We start from the raw sequence: 22,097 nt of genomic DNA, 5'->3' as shown, positions 1-22,097 counted from the left end.
TAAAGTATAATCTGAATCTGATATGCTCTCCAGTTATTGTCCGGATATGTATACAGGGTGTACCAGTGGCTAACCCTCCACCCAACCAGCTTCCATTAAGCATAGCGGTTCCTTATTATACTCTAAGCCAACATGTGCAATCCGTGATGTCATTAACTTGTTATAATACTTGGTGACCACAAAATAGTTGATCAGGCTCTTTTTGAGTTGCCACAATATTATACTAAGTTAATGCCATAACTTCATTACCCTAAATCATCAAACTATCACTAATCAATTAAAACAATCCATCTCAACCACAATCAAGCTCAATCTAATGTATAAGTTGACCACATCGTACTCATCACACATTATCACATTGTACTTGTCACAACATAACACATTGTTCATCTAGTACACATCACAAAACAACACATTGTCCAATTGTACCCATATTGTCACATAAAAGGTCTCGTCTACGAACTCACAATGCATACTTTTCAAGGTTCATACAACTTCACATACAATAATCATATAACAACCACGTATTTGACATCAACAAATCCATCAATTAAACAATGTCATCATTCAACACACTCAAACATATGCCCAACTCAAATCATCTCATCAATCAAGAAAACCAAGCATATGCACAATTGAACTACGTCATCAATCAAGGTAAACATATAATTGCACAATCAAGCAAGTCAACACACAAGAGTTGTACACTTTTCAGCCCGAATCTCAATTGAGTAGGGAGCTACGAAACTCACCTTGACCGCTTAAGGATCGAGAAGGGAAGCAAGAAAGTAAGTTAGTATCTCGAGCTCCTAAACAATCTCAACCTACTACAATCATCACAACACATTACAATGGATCCCATACAATAAGGTTTGACTCTTAAAGATCTCTAACGAACTAGTTATGGCGTTTTCAAAATAGACCTGTACACTTTCCAACTAGCTATAACCTTGTAACCAAACACTCCACAAACTCTAGTTTTGTTAATTAATCCGACTTGTGAAGAAACAAAACTTAATTTGTCCATTGTTACCCACAATTAGACATAACAAAACATAACCCATATCACCAATTTGATTTAGGAAGCCAAATTCGTGCACACTTGTTCTTGACCCGTTTTGACTTTTGATATAAAAAACAGAACCCTAATTGACCTAAAATCGGTTCTTAGAGGTTTGGAACACATTTTTGCAACTTGTATGAACATATTTAGACATAACCCACTTCAAAACTTGATTCAAAACAACCATTTTTAGCTTAAATCCGAATTTGACCTAAATTACCCACTTTGTAACCCTAATTTTGACCCACTTCGCTTTTGACTTGCAAATTGACTCAAGAACACTTGGGTTTGACTAGAAACATGTTAATAAACATAAAATGATGGATTTGAGTGAAATGTAACTTACCAAAACCCCTTCCAAGTTGTTGACCCAAAATTTGAGCTAGATGGGAAGAATTCTTGCACTTTGACTTTCAAACTTTTGATATGATATAGTAATGATGTTGATTCTTTCATTAATCTAACTTCAATAACATTAAATGATGATAATTTTCTAGAGAGATTGTGAGAGATGCAAGAGTGTATTTTTGATGTTCTTGCAAGAATAAAGCGAGAAAAAGAAAGGTAAGGAATGGATGGGTGGGAGGGAGGGAGGGAATTAAGGCAAAGATAGGGGGGAACGTGGGAGCCGGTTTGGGAAAGTAAATTATGTGGGTTTTCATCCCACTAATGCCTCACAGATAGCTAATTACCCCAACACAAGTATAATGTAAATGCCTAAAAGTATAAATTACACTAAGGTTCTTAAATATTCCTTTCAGAAACATAAATTAATCCAAGTTTAACAAACATAATATAACGACAAGTAAGCAGTCAAATTGACAAATGTCACACTATTAACTTATATAAATAATATCTTTTTGTCTCCAACTAGTATATTTTCGTTTCCAACACTTTAAGACTATTATAGTAGATAGTTAGTTTCTTTCTGTCCACTTTTTTCTTTTCCATCTCTTTTAGACTATTATAGTATGTAGTTAGTCTCTTTTTGTCCATTTTTTCTTTTTAGCCTTTTTTAGACTATTACAGTAGGTAGTTAGTCTCTTTTTATCCACATTCTCTTCTTAGTCTCTTTTAGACTATTACAGTGGGTAGTTAGTCTCTTTTTATCCACGTTCTCTTTTTACCCTTACATCACACACGAGTTCACTAGCGTTGACCGGTCAAAGTGGCGGGTGTTACATCATTCCCCATCACAAGGTTTGATCTTTGACTTCAAAATGCAATGCAAATAATCATGATGCATACAATTCCTCAAAGCTTATGTTAAATCCTGAAAAGCATGAAGAAAAAATATCAACTACGAAAACGTAGTTGGTCAGTGCATAGGTTTTCAAGTAAATTTCGTTACATATCCGGTTCAAAACTTGGAAAACATATCATTTCATATCCATATACCCAAACCACATGACCGACGAAATTCTCATATCAACTATCAAGTTTACCAAATGCTATAATTTTATTTCAAAGAGTGAAAAATCCATGGTAATTGTAAAGTTCTCATTTGTCACATTCATCCTGAGAGAGAAATATATATATCAATCGATTAATCATATATCACACCCAAACCATGCGGTCATCAATAATTCAGTATCACCAAGTCCCACAAAGGCCATTGCCATGTAACCATGGGTATTATTATGATTTCGTATACCAAAACCATATCTTCAACACCAACCAATCACCAATAATAATGTCAACACTTGGTCAATGGTAAGATTACCAATGACATAATTTTGATGAGTTTATCTTGTGCCAATACTAAGACCAATCTACCATCCGATAATAATAATCAAGTATGTACCAATAATAATAATGATAGGCACATGCTGTTAATCACTTGCAATGATAATAAATGGGTCGTGTCATGGAGACGACCAATAATATAAAGTAGATTAGAGCACCCCTAGGCAGACCGGAGATGAGGGCGGCCACATAGGCGGCCAGTCAACCCGCTGCCATCTTGGAGAGTGAGGGGGACGTAAATCCTAGTTGCACAACCCTCTAACTATTCAGAGTTGATAGTGGTGTAACCGGGGAACAAGGTTTGACAGAACTCAAGCTCATCATATTTCTCATAATATATTGAACATACAATAATATTACCATATAATCATCGATCTTTCAAGATAATATTTTCATAAAAGAAAGCCATTTTAATTAATCTCACTTTTCACCCCGCAAATAAAACATATAAAAGAGTTTGAAAGGGGGCTATGACTCACCACGATATGCCGCGCATTATATCCACTTATCCAAAATGGGCACTTCCCATCGATCGCTTCTTTGATGATATGTCCCTTATCGTCCTCAATCACATTTCAAAGCCAAGACTATCCCTACGATAGGACTAATATATATAATCTTAAGTCATCACTTAGAAATGCCACCTTTCTTTATACGTTTAATTCCTGGTTTACATTTGTCGTGGTTTCGATTGTATCTTTTGTACCACTCGATCATTATGGTGTTTATTATCTACGTATAAGGTGTTTATAAGTATATAATAACTTAAATTTATTTGTTTGATATATAATTTTATCTACCATTTACTCGATAATTAGTTAAAATGATTTTGAATTTACCGTTTAGTTTACTTGACTTTGAAGTACATGCGTTATCGGTTATCTTCTAGTACTCTTAATTCATATCAATTCAACCTCTCTTGTCTTTTGATCATTTAGAGGTTTCTAGTGTTAAAATTGTAAACCGAAATAAAGATTTTAACCTAGTTTCTTAGAGGTTTCTAGTGTTGAAATTCTTGATATTGGTGGTGGTGTAATATGTGCAATTTGTGGCTTTCGGTTTGTGCTCAAATGAACCGAAATAGTGATTTTTAGACTTGTCTTTGTTATTTAACGACCAAGTAAGTTTTATAACTTCTCTTTGATATATTCACAATAGGTTTGACATATATTTGAGGCAATATTGTTAAAGTTGATTAAAGTTGCAATTTGGTGATTTCTAGCTTATTTTGTTGTAAAGTGCTTCTACTTGGAATTTTTATGTTTTAACACTTCTTTTCATGAAATCTTGACTAGGCATTCAAGGTTAAATTAAATTATTTGGACATTGGTGATTTTTCTACAAAGACATATATGTGTCGTATATTTATGTGAATTTTTACTAAATTTTTAGATATTGTTTGCTATCTGATGTGTAATTGGAGTGTATAATTTGTTGAATTGTTTTGCTCGTAAAAATCACCCGAGTTTTAAATTTATAAAACAAGGATATACTAATAGTTATATTACACACGGGCAGTGTACCCTGTCGCGTATAGCATAGCTAGTAATAACTCCAGGATCGTCCACAGGGAATTAGTATTAGTAGTAAATAAAACTATTAAATTTAATCTAAAAAGAAAGTGTAAAATTGGGGGGTTGTGACCAAGTTGTCACGTTTCTTAACAAACTACAAGTGATCTTTTGAAAGCTTTTAAATGACTAAAAAGGAAATTTTTGCGTAAGAGGAGCGAAAGATAAATCTTAAGGTCATTACAGCCTAAAAATAGTTTTTAACTATTTTTAACGAAAAGAGTTTGTTTGATTTTTAGAACTAGAAAATATTTTCAACCCCCAGTTTATAATCGGACTGTCACTATCCGATTAGTAAACTAATAAGTGAAATGACTAACCTGTAATTTAAACGATTAATTGCGATTACAAAACAAAAGTAAGAATTAGAACGAAAGGCATCAAGATTTAACACTGCTACTTGAAAATGACATGTCCTTGACTTAGCTTTTACTACAACTTGTGGCTGAAAATTACGTGAAAAAAATCCACATGCACTTCAATTGAAAATTATGACTTCTTGAACTCAAGTAAAACCAAAGCTAAATTTTGCACCAACGGAGCAACTTCGTCGCCCTCAAATTAACTACTGCGGTAACCGGTAACGATTCTACTACTTAACACGGGCTAGACTACACCTTAGGCTAACTATAATGTCACTCGAACGGACTTGAACCCTTTACGATTAATCCGTAAACTATATCGAAAATCACGAAAAATACTCGTAACTAATTTTTATGCGAACATGCAAACTACTACAAAACTTCACGAAATTTAACATACTACTTAATGGATGCTAAATGAGCTTATAACAATTTTTAGAACAAAATTTTAACGTGCGAATTTTATGCAAATTGAGATCGAAGTTTACGAACAAACTAATGAACTTAACTTAGAAAAGAGATTCAAATGACGAGAGTAGTTTTTAGAACATTTAAAACTAATAACTTTCAATAGTTCAACTATTACAAACTTAATTTGAGAGTTGGTGATGAAGAACTTAGCAAACAGATTACGACAGAAAGTTTGTTAAACGAAATTTGATGAACTAAATGTAACTAGAGTTGGTGATTTAAAAACTAAACAACTTTATTATAAACTAAGATTGACACAATGGAACAATGATTTAGAATTGGTTGTGACTGGAAATGGTTTGGAGACCATGGAAGACTTCCCAAGCACACTTTTGACGTTCTCTGCAAGCTTCTTTTTATAGCCAACTTCTCCAAGTGCTTTCTTAATTGTGGGAGACATTTAGGAGCTATAGAGTCAATTTGTGAACAGGAGGATTTTGCTCCAAATAGTGAAGAAAATGTCAGGTGTTGAAAATATGGTGTGATTTAAATTTGACTCTTTACTTCTTTTGCTTTTGCTTTTGCTTTTGTCAAAGGCATTGAATGCATGATGAATGTATTCATTTCGTGGATCAACTGACTTGATTACATCTTATATTGGTAAAAGTAAAATTGGCAAGTTGTAGATTTTTCATTCATCTTCGCGTGGCCAGCTTATTCGTCAAAAACGGATATCGGATGAAGAAGTTATGACCAAAACAGTGTATCAACGTCAATTTGTAATTTTTCAAGCACTTTTTCACCAAAATCCATTGCATCCTGTAAATTCACTCATACACACAATAAGTAACTAAAATATATTAATTTACATTCAAATGAGTTATAATTATACGTTAAATTGCACAATAACGATAAATTAAATATGTATAATTTAAGCGTTATCACTATCCTTAAAAATTACCAAATCAAAACTGGTCAGAATAAAAGCTAATGTGCGACTCAAAATAATTTATAAAAGATTTCTATGATGAACCTCTAAGAAAAATCTCCCAAATTTAATTTAAATTAGAGACACTTTTAACTCAATTACCACCAATTTAAGCTCCTAAGACCTATTTATGAAGTAATTAAAAATCATCAAATTTTACTCAATATTAAGCCAGAAATCCAGCTTTGACTACGTTTGGTAGAAAAATCATAACTTTCGTTGTACTCAGTGAATTGACCTGATTCTAACTCCATTCAAAAATAAACTCTTTGAACTTGATTTTAGACTCAAAAATCGTTCAAAAATGTTACACCAAACTCGAGATATGACCTCTCCAATTAACATAGTTTTCTGATCAGCTTTTCTTGAAAACACAATCACATGTCTTTACTTTATTACTTCACCCAACACTTATTTTGACTCCCCCAATGTATTAATTTTATTTTGTATCATCCTATTTCATTTGATTTGTATTTTCATAGATTTTGTACTCACTTTTAATAACAAAATTGTTGAATTAAAATGGTGGTTTCAAATTTGTATACATGAGATTTTCGGTTTGTGATTTTGATGTTGTTCTTGTTTGATTCTTACAAAAACCCATACTTCTTGCTATATTATCTTTAAATCCAGCATGTTATACATATTTTAACATCCATATATATATATATAATCATCAATCAAAGAACCATCTCAAATCCCAAATCAAAATCAACCAAAATTTTGCAAATCTAAGCATGCATGTAAAGATCTAACTCTTTTAAGCAAGATTAACTTATCATCTTTTATGTGTATGACTCTTTTATGATTATTTCTTTTAAATCAACATTTTAAATGTGCATGCATATGTAGATCTATGTGTATTTAGTGACAAAATGAAAGTTTAAGAAAGTGATAATCAAAAAGGTTCAAGTTATCAACCTTTGGAGATAAAAATAACAAGATTGAGTGTGTTGTTGAGTCTTGTTTTCATGGCAGATTTCGAGCTCCTTGAGGGCTGTTTTGACACGAAAATGAGAATTAAAAAGGGCAAGAAGGTTACTAGATGAAAGCACAAGGAAGAGACCAAATGGAGGGACACTGAAATCAACCTATGGTGATGAAAAAATAGGGAAGAAAGAGGGTTGTTCGGACAGCAGCTGAATCGTGACTTTGAGAGCTCTTCGGGGGTGTTTTGCTTCACCATGCATGCTTCAATCTTCCATAGATTGATCCCTTACTATATTATTATGTTATTGTTGTTTGATGATTTTTGTTAAGATTTAAGGGTCTTTTTACCCCATTTTTCTACTGGAAACCGAACAGAGAGAGAGAGAGAGAGAGTTAAGAGCATATTTAAGAGTGTGTTTGAGTTGTTTGCCTGTAAAATGAGAGAATGGTGTGTTTGAACATATGTCTAGGTTCGTATTATGGGAGTGTTTTGGATTAATGGATGTTTTAGTAACCAATTCTTGTAAAATATATGAGTATGGGTATTGAATTTATAAATAAATAAATATTTGTTACAAGTACATTTGTTGCAAGTATTTTATGAAAGTATTTTGTATATACATCTATATATACGTGTGGGTGTGTGAGTATACATATCTATTTATGTATTAGCTTTATAAAATTGATAATGTTCAGTGTTATTTTTGGAGCTTTTGATTATATTTGGATGTATGGATACTTGCTTGTTCAAAATTACATACTTATAAAGTTGTTATTGTCTTATATAGACTTTGGGATTGACTTGGATAGTTATAACAATTGGTTTGACATTTCTAACACATCTAGTTATCTATGAGCATTACGTTGAACTAGATGACAAATATATTTATGCCTTAAATGTCTAGAAGGTCAATTCTCTTAATAAAAATCTAGGGATAATGCCTAGATAAGTCCAAGTAAATTGTCCTAGTTGGATTTTGAGGGTTGTTAAATCATTACCCCCTTAACAAGAACTTCGTCCTCGAAGTTTGATGGTTCGCACGGTAGTAGGAATGAATAGATTGAGGATAAGGATAGCTTCACGGAGACTTATAAAATGTGAAAATCCAATTAGATTTCATCTTAATCCTAGGTTTCTTGCTAGCTTTTAATCTCCATAGTTGGCACATCCATTCATTGGTGCCCTAAAATTTCTCATGATTTGAAACTTTGAAAATGTTAAGAATGTTGCTCAACTTTTGAGACAACTAGGGTTTGATCATATGTAATCTCACAAAGAGCAATAATAATAAATGTGATGATGGAAAGAATAAAAATACGGAGGGTAGAATGAGCAAACGGTTTGTAAGGTGAGCTACAATAAACTTATAAGAAACGTATGAATATCGCTCGATAAGGTTGTTTCGCTACTAACCATCTTCTTGGTTAGTTTATGCATGTTACTTCATCGTTCTCTTTCACAATTAAGGGATCATTCCAATGGCTTCTCACTTACTTCCATTTCCTCCAGCTTCACATTTGACACGCTTGTCACTACTCAAAAATATTGACTTTGTTTGTGACCAATCACTTGTTAAGGGATTACCCCCTTAACAAGGGTGATGCTAACCCGGGATGCCGAGTTGTATTAAAATTACAAAGGTACATCTTTGTAGTACCTCACTTTAGGGTTTTCTAATGTCATCTTTATTGCTTTATGGCGTGCAAGGGAATCATGAATTGGTTGGTGATAGTTCCATCTTGCTCCTCATACTCACCTTTGTCCTTCAACTTCGCCCTTATATTCCCAAGTCACCTTTTCGTTATTCGTTAAGTCGCATCATTATCCATTTTCTCTTGTTCTTGCCAATATTGGCTTGCAAATGGTTTTAAGGTACCTTTAATTACTTCCTTTTTAAGGTAGAAGGACTACCATATATGACTCATCACCGGCAAATCTCATTTGGCATCGCACATATAACCCCCCTTCGGTTTTTTTGCTATACTTACGCATTCCTCATGATAGGATTTACTCATTTACACAATCCTTATGCTCACCAATAATCATATCACCACTATCTTGGCAAGACAAACACTTCAAGTCCTCATTGGTATGAAATCCGTCTTAAAAGCAATCCTTCTTAGGTCCTTATGACCTCTACAAAACTTCCAATTTCCTTGCTCTCAAAAGCCTCATGTCCATTTTCAGCTTTCTAAGCTATGCTTCTTTGCAAATTCACTAACCTAATGTTCTTAGGAATTGTGATGTAACATAATTTAGGTGAAACATCGGTTATTTTGTATTTTTCTCAACCATTTGGTTCCCTCCATTTTCCTTTTGTCTTCTTATGGGTAACCATACTCCTTACTGTTTCACCACTCAAATCCATCTCTTACTAGAGTAATCGTCATCTTCCATGACACACACGCAGTCGCTAGTCCTTGAAGTTAATTCAGGGGTACTCATCACATATGTGTTTTATCCTTATCAAGCTTTCGTTCAAACGTTCCATAACTAGCTCTTCCCGGAGTTTGTAGTTGTTTGAAACTTAGTTCCGCGACCAACTTCCTTGATCGTGGTGGTAATATGTGCCTTGACTTCTAGCGTCATATTTCATATTTGCTTTCACTACAACTTAGCAATTCCATGTTGTTTTCCTTCTTCACTTTTCTTGGGCGCACTACTTCATGGGTCAATGGCCCTTGACTGTTCACCATGTGTTGCAATGTTTTTCTCACCCAAGTTCATCTAATTTTAGCTTACCTCCATACGACCGTTGACCTTGAGGACATAACCATCACAGGTCATCGTGCTTCCTTCACTTATCGACTATACTCCTCTTTAGTAAAGCTAGCCTCCATCGGGTGTTGGGTGTATACCGCTTTCTCTCAGCTTAATTGATATGCTATACTAATAGTTTGTCTTTCGATAGAGGTTTTCCAATAGGTATTTGAAGTATAACACGTGGAGCACCATAAAGATGAATACCTCCAGAACTACATCTTGTATATGACGTGAATACCTTCACTTTACTATTTTGGTTAAATCGCCTTCCTCTACTTTACTTTCTACTTCATATCTCTTTCAATGATGCTAGTGAATAACTCTTCTTGAAAGATAAGGTATAATCTTGTGTTTCATACTCCATGTTCAAGTATCTTCCTTCGTGCGATTACCCCCTTAACATTTTTCCTCTGGGAAAATGTAAGGGATTTCGTACTCTTCATTTCATCTCGCCAGCCTTAACGGTCTTCAATTCGCCAGATTCCTTATTTCTTCGTGTAACAAATATCCATCTACTTAGGTGTTTTGAAAAAGAAAAGGATATCTCGGAATCCTTTTTGTTACTCTTTAATATCGAGGGTTACTCGACACATCCTAATATCTTATTGTCCTTAGTTTTCTTCTTCCAACAACTTTCGTTTTTCCACATTGCTAGTGATCTCTTCCGAGTTCTAGGTGAGTCCTTATACTTAACCAAAGGTGACCTTCATGTCACACAACCTCCCTTTCGTTGGCCGCTCAATATTTTTTTTTCTTTTGGTCGATCAACATAGATAGGGAAGAGGTTCGATCCTTTCTCCAAGTTAAAGCTTGGTATACTCTTCGATTGTGTTTCCTTGTACTTGGCTTACACATCATATGATTTCCACATCCTACGTTATGTACGTTATCCAATATCATTTTCTATGCTATATAGTTATCCCGAGTATTTCACTTATGGACAACCGGTGTCTTAACGTCTTTCGCATCCCTTGATGTCACAGCAAGAATAGGGTACTAGTTACTCGATTTCGCCGTTGCTGAGTGTTGCATAAGTGAGTTGTATGTTGTTAGGTCACTAACTTTTTAAGAGAAGCGGTGGTGATCATTACTTTGAATCATGAAGAACATCAAGGATACAGAATTTGGTTCCGAATGAATGACATAGGAAATATAAAAACAAAAGAATCATTAAGGCTCGAATCAGACTCCTTGCGCGAGCTAAAGAAATCACTTCTATGTCTTTCGTTGCCCAATGGACTAGAACTTTCAATAACGTTGATGTATTTCGCACCGACTTAGATAATATAGATAGTTGTTTGCGTACACTTGTTAGAATAGAAATATCGCACCAAATATTGAGGTTACAATCCTCAGGACGTGTGGTCTAGAATATATGGAAATGCGTCCTAGTAGTATCGTCGTATCGTCATATGGCTTTAAAAACTGCTCGCCATTCATATGTCTCCGACTTCAATTGACGTTTACATATGGTTCGCACCATTTCAGATCGAATACGAAGGTTATGCGCAGTTTCTAAAAGGATAGAGTCGCATCATATCTTGGGACTACAATTCTCAGAGTATGTCGTCCAACGTTCGTGAGAAGATGCTCCACCGATGATATCGCGTTGTCGTTTGTCCATAATGAATAGTTGTGTCATAAGAAATAGGATGTGGGATAATTTCAAAAAAGGCACGAGTGACAAAAATTGGATTGGAGGGGTACTTAATAACAACTTTCATACTTAGAAAATATCTAATTTCATAATGAATTTCACAGGAATAATCACTAGTTCTCAAGCCGTCAAATCTCAATACGTAATATCTATCTCCGTAGTAAGGACTAGCCACATTATCATAATATAGGGCGCAATAACTATCTTAATAGTAAGGAATGAGTACATAATCATCGTAATATGCACGCGCTAGTTTCAAATAGCTCAAACTTAGAGAGTAAAGGCTTTTATATCCATCATCCATGAAATTTCATATCAACTCGTCAGGATAGCTCAAAAAGGAAATGTATGTTATAACCATGGTGTGTTTATTGGAATGGAATTGGAATTGAAATTCGAATGAAGTTCAAGATTCTTTCACATTTTTTATGAAAAGTATAAAATTTTATTGGAATTCAAGTTTTGATAAAACTAAATCTTTTATAATTATACTTCCATTATTAAAAAATTTCAAAACTATGTTGTTATTATTATTATTATCATTATTATTATTAATTCCTATATTTATATCACAATACTTTTTATTAATATTGTTAAATAATTAATATTATTGTTAATAATTACTTCGGATATTACTACGTATTAAAAATATTTTTTTATATAAAAATCTAATTTTAGCTTATAACGTTTATATTACTAATCTATATATAAGTATTATCTTATTAAAATTTCAATAATATATATAAATTTTTAAAATCATTATATAAATAGTATTGTAAAAAAAATTAGATAATATTTATATAAGTATTTATAAACTCTAATATAATTATATAAAAAATATTTATAATTTAATTAAAACTTACAAAAAGCTAACTTTAGTATATAAATTCTTTTATAAAGTATCCTATAAAAAAATTATTCTCTTATAAGAATTTTAAAATACTTTATATAAATTCTTTTATTTTTGAAAAAGTATCAAACTAATTAAAAACTATATTTTAACTTTAATTATTATTATTATTATTATTATTATTATTATTATTATTATTATTATTATTATTATTATTATTATTATTATTATTATTATTATTATTATAAATCTCATTCAATTCAGGTCAACCAAACACAATATGATTATAATTCAACTAAATTTAAATTTCATCAGATTTCAATATAATTTTTTGGACCTATTCTCTACTTGAAGATTGTTTGAAAGTTAGGGTTTATGAAACGCTAGGTGAATGAGGCGCATGAGATTGACCGCGTTATCAATATAGTCAATCTGAAGGCATGACTGACGATGAAAGTCCCATTACCGTTTTGGTTTGCAAAACTATTTGCCCGTTGTGAAGCATTCGTTTTGTAGCTTTTAGGATTCGACCAATAACTATACGTGCTTATTCGTTAGCTTACATGTGTGTATGATTTTGTTTGTGTTGATTATCATATCATGGGTAATAGGGTTTTTTTTTCTATAACAATATTTTTACTTAATTTGAGACATCAACAGTACCCAAAAGTCAAAAGGTCAAGGTGGAGCTGTATCAGGACAAGCCTACTAAAAAGCATAGGTGATTGCGTAGTCTAAACTTTGTTGGCAGAGCCTGATTTTCTGAAACTTACCAGCTATTGTTAATTATACTTCTAATAAATACACAAACTACATATTGATTATTAGTGGGCAAAAACTATTGGTTATTAAGCTATAGCAAAATCCATTTTAGTTTAAGACTATTTCTTCAATAAACATCACGAAGTTCAAAATGACCTATTTGGATTCGAAGATGACGATGACTTGGCTTTTGCAAAATCAACAAGATCTTTAAATAATGCATCCTCATGTTTCTCTTTCTTGGCCGGAATTGACGAGTTAAGAGAGAGGTTCCCAGTCTCACCAACTAAACTGTCATAATATAAACCATGACCAGAAGCGCTACCAGAAACTGAAGGTCCAGAAGGAAGACCCTGATTTTTCTCAAAAAATTGCCGTCTTTGAGTGTGCTTCGACGGTGGTGGTGGGATAGACACAGGACCCTCCATGGGTTTGGTCAACCGAATGGGTTCATCAACAGCAGCAAATGGATTTACATAATCATCTGATGGAGGTGAAGGATGGCTGGAGATGGCAACTTTGGTTGTTCGTAGTGGTTTGACAGACACAGAAGAGGATGCACGAAGTGGAAGATTATTGTCCATGGATTTGGTCATCTGAGTTGGTTCATCATTTGCAGCAAACATTGTTGCAGTCGGGTTTACATAATCATCCAAAGGAGGTGGTGGAGGGGAGGAGATTGTGGTTTTGGTAGTTGATCTTTCAGAATTATACGAATCGCCACTTAAATAATCAACCACTGCACTCGCTGTCTTGTTTGATGATACTAAGGATGGAGGAAGAACTGGACTAGCACGCACCCTTCCAGTTCTTGAACCATTCTGCAAAGTATCACGTGATGACCTGAAATATACACTCAAGATTATTAAGCAGGCTTAAAGTTAACCCAAAAGTCAATGTAATTTCAGCCCATTCACTTATGAATGGGTTGATTGAGTTACATTTTAACTCAAACAAGTCACACAAATATAATAGCAGAAGAAATGGGTCAAACAGCTGATAAGTAGCTGTATTTTTACTGCCTAAAACATACAACCTCATAAATTTGTTTTATTTAGAAACTTGTGTAATAATTAACTTCTAACAAACTTGATTAGTTAACTATTTATATAACATTAGTAAGCCACAAAAGAAAAAAAAATTTGTCCACCAGCTCAACCAAGCCCGGCCCATTTGACCTGTACTATAATGTTTCATAGGCAAACCCTTACCAACCTGGTTAAACAACCAAGCTACCCATATTGCCACCTCTACCACACAGGAAGGCTATAAACTAATATTCCATGGCAATATGAAAAGGGTATAAAATAAGTAGTAAATAGCAACACATGTTGAATTCAACTCGAGTTTGGTCAAAGGACTTCAAAAATAGTTACTAAAACCATCCAACTTCCTGAAAACCTACCAAAACCCATTACCTGTATCAAAATCACTTTTTTTTACAAGACTCGAACTAAACACTTTATCAATATAGTAGTCTTAGAAACAGCCTATAAGTCCATTGACCATATTAGAAGTGAGCTGAAAGTATATCGCTAGATATTAAATGGAAATTTCATTGATTACTTTCAAACCAAAAGGTAAAACACCATACACACCTGTGGGATAGCTGGGAAAAATCATCGTCAGACTCGTCATCCTCATGAGTTACATTTACAAGAGGTACAACTGAATTTTTCAGTGCCTCTACTACCGAATGAGCAGGAACCCCTTTTGCCATTTGATCATGGCGGGCAAGAACATGTATCAAAGTATCATTTAATACCAAACCCTTACCTAGAAGCTCCTCGTCTCTGATAAAATATATAGATGACTTAGTCTTCAGTATTTAATAGGGTGAAATTTTTGACCCGTTTATTGATTCACTTTATGTTTTGTTTAACTCATTTAGCTTTGTACATAGTTTAGATCTATCAATGGGTCAATTCAAATTATCTTTTATTTCTGATGGGTTGCAAAAGGTAAAATAAAAACATTGCTCAAAAAGCACATATTATTTGTATCATAATATCAATTTAATCTTAGCTTTTCAAAATAAGAAAACAATGCTCAAAAAGGAATATGTGGAAAGCCCCTCAAAAGTGCACTATTTTTTTACCACTAAACCTTCCAATTTTATGCAAAAAATAGACTATATAAGAGTTTTGCTTCAACCGAACCTGAACAAAAGACGCCAGTAATTACTCATTTTGACCCCCAATCCAGCACACCCAAATTGCCACGTATACTTTTTAAGATAGCTAAGGAGTGCTAAGAAAACTAAAAGATGCTTACGAGGTACTATTTACAAGAGTCATGACACGTGTCTGGTACGAGCGACACTGGTCAACAAGATCAACAATCAATTCTTCCTTTAAGCCCTGCCACAATACAACAAAGTCAATAAAAAAAACACAGTGAAATTTTGGAAGTATATAAACAGTGTTAAAAGATTTGAAAATAGTTTTAAGTGAACAATGCATTTACAGTAACTCAATTACTTAACAAGAGAGTAACTTTTGAGAGTGAGAGTTAATGATGAAACTATATTCTTATATACTTGCATAGCACCCACACAATGAGGCGGGACAAATAGTTTATACATTTTTGTAGAATTTTACATATCTGATGGTTTTTGATGGTACTTGGTGGTGGGCTGGTGGCTGTCGAGTTGGTTTAAGAGAGACATAGAGATCATAATTTATGCACATGTTAAAAACCTAATATATTCAAATGACTAAACTAAAACATTTCTATAGTTATTAATAATTTAACCTATTTATAAAATAAGTAAAAGTTAAAATTAATTTTATATGTATTTTATATTAATAATTAATTAAGGAAAGAAAGTGTAATCGAAAAAGGTAGTTCGGATAGGTTGTGTAGCAGGTCAACATGATTATATTTTTAATGCCGGTAAAACTGCATCGGGTCAGGTTGACCAGTAAACAAGTCTTTATCCCGCTTTTGAGTTTTATGAATAACTGTGACATGAATAGGACTCTACATACAGGACAATTAGAAGAATTTAAATCGAACTTGGTTTGACTAAATCAATTTAAAAAGTTATTTTAAACCTGTTTGACCATTTTATGTTTCGGAACGTTTCTAAATTCAATCTGTTATAGATAAATAAAGTCCAACCAAATCAACCAACATTCAAGTAAATGAGTAGAAATTACCACTTTTAGTTAATTAAACCCATAAATAAACAAATTATTACCTCAGAATTTTTAGGATCCAAAGCAGTTAGCATATCCATCAGCACATCTGCTATTCCTTCTGCACTAGCAATTTCTGACAGACTAGATCAAAATAACACTTGTTAAGGGAACTGAAAAATGAAGAATCAATGCATTATGACAGTTGTAGCAAGTTTGATATCAACAGTCCAACATGATGACAGTTATGGATCTATGTTCATCTCAAAGAAGTTTCACTAGAGCTGATTTTCAAAACAGCTTCCTTACATCTAAAGGTTGAAAAGACCATGAAAACTTAAAAACGGTAACTGGAACAATTTATTTAAAATAAAAAAAAAAAAGTGAAACTTGGTATATGAAAAAATAAGACTGAAAAATGGTACCTGCCTAATAAACTACAAATTTGAGAGGCTAAATTTAGACCACTCACCCAGAACTTACTGGATAGTTCTTGGACCGCAAAAAAATGAGAAGTTCACATGACAGTATCTGAAGCATAATTTGGATAGAATTTTTTCCAAATAACGCAGAAAACTTTCTATAAGAGAACAAGTCGGATGGGTCAAATGCATTAGCAAATCATTAGTCTGCTAGCGTATATTTAAACAATTACGATGTCTTGAATCATTTAGACAATAATATCTTACTATTTCAATAATATATGTTTCTCCATAAAATTGAACACATTTGTTATCTACAATATACAGAAAACATATACAAGAAAGTATCAGTGGGATGGTCTAACCTGACCTAACCTATTTCGACACATACATAGAAATTACCAATTCAACCCATTACCCAACATGCTTGTTTTGCCGCCTCTAATAGGTATAACACCTTAAGTTATGTGTACGAACATTAGTTAAAAACCATGGGACCAGTATTTGAGTAATACCTGAGTCCGGAAACATCCGTCTCAAGGGAGGCCTGAACAGTAGCTTCCTCATATGCCAAAGTAGGGTGAACAATCGGTTGACTTTGTGGTGGCGTAAATAATGGCACACTGTTCTCTTCTTTGGGTGGAAATTCGACCCCAGCAGCCTGTCCAAGAAAACGGATTTTGGTTCAAGGAATGAGCAACATACAGATAGAACACAATGAAAGTAAAAAGATTGAGACAAACGTATCAGAAAAAGAGAAGGTAAAGACTGAAATATATGATACAGGTGGCAATTTACATAAAAAATGTCGATTCAGATTATGTTGTATCACCAACTAGTCAGATTATTTTGTTATTACATCATAATTGCAATCATTCATATCACACTAATTATTAGTTAGGCAACTGAAAATGGATTAATAATAGTGTTTGATGACCATGCTACATAGTATTGTGATATGAATAAATTAGCAGAGCACCTTGAGTTCTGTATACGCTGCATAGTATTGTGGATATCTTCCTCCACGACCTCCCAGAGCTTCTTGCCAAGTATCTATCAGTATAAGAATCTTTTCTCTTACATTTAAATCTGGCTGCAACACCAATGAATACAGGTCATACTAATTTAAAACTTTTTGCAAAATGGAATTTGTCATGGAAGACAAAAAGTACAAATTATATAACACCTTTTTCTTTACTATTTTGACCATATCGTGCAAAATGTCCCGTTCAACCATTTGCTGAAATACGTTCTCCCCACAGTTTTTGCTTAGAGTTTCCAATACCTAAACAAAGCCAATAACCTCAAAATCACAAACATGGACAAATATGACTAGAGGTAGCAAGATGTGAAGGTATGATTTGAACGGATAGTTTTTGGATTGTGTCTGGTTGATCTGCAAACAAACTTATGTCCACATTATATGGGGTACATTATCTTCATTACTATATGATTTTGTATATAAAAATTTAGAAAGTTGTAATGTCATATGCTTAAGAAAACACTTTGGAAGACTTTTGAACTGTTTCGGCCAATCCTCCATTTAGCTAATAAATTTGAATTGAGATACACTATATCCCAAATTAACCTTTCTTAGATAAATAAATTGTGATTGCCACCTCTTACCATGACCATAAAAGAAAAGCATAACGAAATGAAGTACATACAAACAGAGAAAGGAGCTGTATTTTTGGATTTTTGCTTTTCACTCGCTTCTTGAGTATCTTTAATGCATCTTTTGTTTGTCTGCAATTCAAGCATATAGTAAATTCAGTCGACATTTGCAAACATCTTTAGTCTCAAGCCAACACAGGATGATTGTAATTATCAGCAGTATGGCAGCCAACAAAGAACGAATTAAGCACTTAAAAATTGCGTAGCAACAACACTAAGATAACATGGGTTAGATGATAATCAGCTTTTCCGGCAAGTTATATAACGTCTAAAAGATGCGGTGACCAAACATTTGAGATGGTTCTTTGAATTCTTTTCAACAAAGGACATGTTAACAGCATCAACAAGAAGGAAGTGAAACATGTCCATGTCACCAAAACTTGAATTTTCAACCTACTACGCTGATGATCCGAATGAATGATTTACAAGGGTCGGTCAATTTTTTGAATGTCAAGAAACACCAACACAATCTTTAGCTTCTTACCATATTCAAGGTGAAGCCAAACAATGGCTACATAAGGCGTATAGGAAAAAAGATACAGTAATAAGGTTACATTGGAGATTTTGGTTGCAGTAATAAAGCATTATGAATGATCAAACAAGTTGCTCTTTTCACGGCTACCGGAAAGAGTTTGAATGGCTAGGTAACTGTGACCCTCACGAGAAATGTGAGCAAATATATCATGTCGATTGCTGAAACCGGAATTTGGCAATCTTACATTGAACACTGCTGATCACCAGTTCACCACCCCTTGCAAGCAACCATTGGCCTCAAATGGGAAAATAATATGCTATCATAGGCGCTTCTTATTTATCTGGGGATCCTAAATGTTGAAACCCGCCTAGCTACTTGTAACAATGAAGCAGCACGTATGGTATGAGACACAGAAAAGAAGGGACCGAGATTTTTAGTTTAGTTGTAGGATGAGATATTCAAGATAGGACACAGATGCAAAAGACCACGACTTCTACATCTTTCCTTTTAATTGACTTTTTTGTTTTATCAGGGGATTTTGGTTGTTGTCATCATCCTACTTTGAGGTTTTAATTTATGTCTGTTTAATTTTCGATTTCTTGTAAATTTATATTCAGGGTTCTCACCAAGCATCTACCAAAATGTTACACGAATTTTTCTGTTATTTAAACCCTTATTGAAGAATGAAAACAGTGTATGATTTCAATTTATAACATTAGATGGTTTGTGATCACCAAAAGAGAGCCATATAAAACTATTAAGACCACATAAAACTGCCAGACATCATATTAAGGGGACTTATAGATATGCTTTAAACCTGATCATTGCAGTTTGAAATCCAGATATTCAGTTTTGCTGCTCAAATAAACACATAACCATTCTTATTTAGGGTCGAAACAATTTGGATCAACAAGTAAAGTCAGTGTCTAACTATCTTGGGTATCAGTTTGAGATAATAATTTTTGTATTGGCTGCAACAATACTGATTACCTAAGTGTAAACAGAACTACCAATTCCTTGAATAGTCATAATTTATCAAACAACATATCATACAGTCGGCTTTGTTACAATTAGATATGTCTAATAACGATTTTTTACATCCGAAAATCATTTCAGCACCCCACAAGTAGCTTTTAACTAATCATCCATTTAGATAAATAATAACCATTGTTATAATCACTATAAACCCCAAATATTCAAACACAGATATGTATAAATCTTAAAACGATCAATTTTTACCCAAAAAAACTACACCGGAATAATATGTAATAAAAATAAAAAAAAAGTCATACCCGGGATTCATATTGATAAGATCACATAACTCAATGTTGATAGCCCAATCCGGACCAATCAACGATTCACTTGTTGCCCTTTCAGCATATTCTGCTACATTGTTATTGTTACTAATATTATTTGCCATTTATATTTTGCCTTTTTAATACTCTCAATCTGAAATAATCTTCCTACAAAAAACACAAAGCTAAATCATTACAAGAAAAAACACAATGCATTATTACTTTCACAACAAAGACATGTTACAAAAAACACCCTAAAGAATAAATGACAAAAATATATAAATATATGAAAAATCAATATTATACACATGACTGTGATAACCCCATAAATTTATGAACTTTCGACAAAACCCATAAATTTATAAACTTTTCACAAAACCCCGGAAATTTATGATCTTGTGACAAAACCCCATAAATTTATAAACTTTTGGCGAAACCCCATAAGTTTATAAATTTTCAACAAAAACCCTTAAAAATCCGAGGAAAAAGTTGGGATTTTGTACGAAAACCCATCAATATTAGAGTTGAACTAAAAGATAAAATAATTAACGAGTTCTTGATTGGGATGATGATCATTGGGTTGCTTACCAAAATACTAAGTAGGTAATTAAGTTGCGAAGGAAACAATAGATGAGATGTTTTTTTCCGACCAAAAAAGAATAGTGAATGATAATAATTTAATAGAATGATGATGGTATATAGAAAGTACAGAAAAGAGATGAAAGTAAACGTGTATGGGAAGAAAATTCTTTTCCATATGTCAGCCTTTCTTTCTTCGCAACTTGCTTTACTTATGACCAAGTCCTTGGAGCAATGACCAAAGACCACACCAATCCAACACGCCAAGAACCACATTGTCTCAAAAATCTCATTTTACTTTTAAACTAGTTAATCAGCCCGGCTTTAACCCGGGCACTTTTAATGAAATTTTAAAAGCAATAAAAATCTAAAAAAATGCATATAATTTTTGTTATTGATATATTATAACTCGGGTTAAAGATATTAAATTGATTAATACAATAATTATATATATTACTTTTAATAAAACATAAAAAGACATTTATGATATTATATAAAAAAGTATTTATTTTGTTTTCTAATAAAAGAATAAATTTGTAGACATCATAAATAAAGTAAAACATTTTGAAAATATTTAATTGGTTATTTATCTTTAAAATTTTATTAATTAGATATGACATTATAAATAAAATAAAAACATTTTTAAAAAATTTGTAGACATGCCACATCATAATTGTTTCTAAAAATAGTTTAAAAAATAATCATTCTTTATTATATATAAAGATAAAGATTTTCATATTAAAAAAAATTTTTAAAATGTAAAATACAATCTTCAATTAAGCAGCTTCGCATCGTTAGTCTCATTATGTTCAACTAAGTCACTTCATACCTTAGAAAGGACTGGGAGCTCTAGCTCATTTCTATTTCTACTTAAGGATATAGTTAACATTGTTTTTTGATTGAGAAAATTATGTCATTAGGTATATTTCATTACGATTGTACCAAAATAGCTAAGGTTTTTCGGATTAGCAAAAAATAGCCATGAAAATCGCACAAAAAATTAAAATTGCAACAAAAAACTGTAATCACAAAAAAAAAAAAAATCGCAACAAAAAAACTGAAAAGCACAACCAAAAATGCCAGTTTTTTGTGAGTTTGTCCTTAAAAAAAAAAAAATTTGGTATTTTAACTATATATGTTTAAGCAAGGGTTCTCGCTTAGGTAAGGGGGTTAATCTTGCTAAGGACGAGACGGAAAGGTTTCGGATACTTACTGGCGATTCCCTTACGGTGATGTATTCATCATCCACGCCAACTAGTACTTTGGGTGTGTGAATAGTGTCATTTTCCAAATGAAGATTTGAGATAGGTATTTATAGGGGTTGTGAATCGAGGTTGGCCCCTCGATCCTTTGTACGATCCAATAAAGGTCTAGGAACATGGTGTTTGTTTTGTAGCGTCCAAGGGAG

General features: G+C 33.0%; 1 protein-coding gene across 1 annotated transcript; it reads right to left on the bottom strand.

Annotated features, from left to right (window-relative positions):
• Positions 1 to 13,163: 13,163 nt before the first annotated feature.
• On the bottom strand, positions 13,164 to 20,859 carry LOC122589717 (TOM1-like protein 4). The gene is made up of 10 exons (XM_043762042.1): positions 20,699 to 20,859; positions 20,108 to 20,278; positions 18,334 to 18,412; positions 17,853 to 17,951; positions 17,646 to 17,759; positions 17,182 to 17,327; positions 16,307 to 16,388; positions 15,379 to 15,464; positions 14,703 to 14,897; positions 13,164 to 13,947 (listed from the first exon to the last, which is right to left on the bottom strand). Exons 2-10 carry the CDS (start codon positions 20,233 to 20,235, stop codon positions 13,251 to 13,253), a joined length of 1,626 nt encoding a protein of 541 aa, XP_043617977.1. The 5' UTR covers positions 20,236 to 20,278; positions 20,699 to 20,859; the 3' UTR covers positions 13,164 to 13,250.
• Between the last annotated feature and the right edge of the window lie 1,238 nt (positions 20,860 to 22,097).

Source organism: Erigeron canadensis, chromosome 2 (genome assembly GCF_010389155.1).
Source record: "Erigeron canadensis isolate Cc75 chromosome 2, C_canadensis_v1, whole genome shotgun sequence".
Taxonomy (NCBI): domain Eukaryota; kingdom Viridiplantae; phylum Streptophyta; class Magnoliopsida; order Asterales; family Asteraceae; genus Erigeron; species Erigeron canadensis.
Note: the sequence above shows the minus strand (reverse complement) of the source record. Positions and strands in the feature narration are given on the sequence as shown.

What these genes read in the sequence shown, in the direction of transcription:
- LOC122589717 (XM_043762042.1), bottom strand. Translation starts at nt 20,235, where the DNA reads ATGGCAAATAATATTAGTAACAATAACAATGTAGCAGAATATGCTGAA. An exon ending in ACGGATGTTTCCGGACTCAG is followed by an intron (nt 16,389 to 17,181) that starts GTATTACTCAAA and finishes ATTTTGATCTAG; the next exon opens with TCTGTCAGAAATTGCTAGTG. An exon ending in TTTTCCCAGCTATCCCACAG is followed by an intron (nt 13,948 to 14,702) that starts GTGTGTATGGTG and finishes TGTATATTTCAG; the next exon opens with GTCATCACGTGATACTTTGC.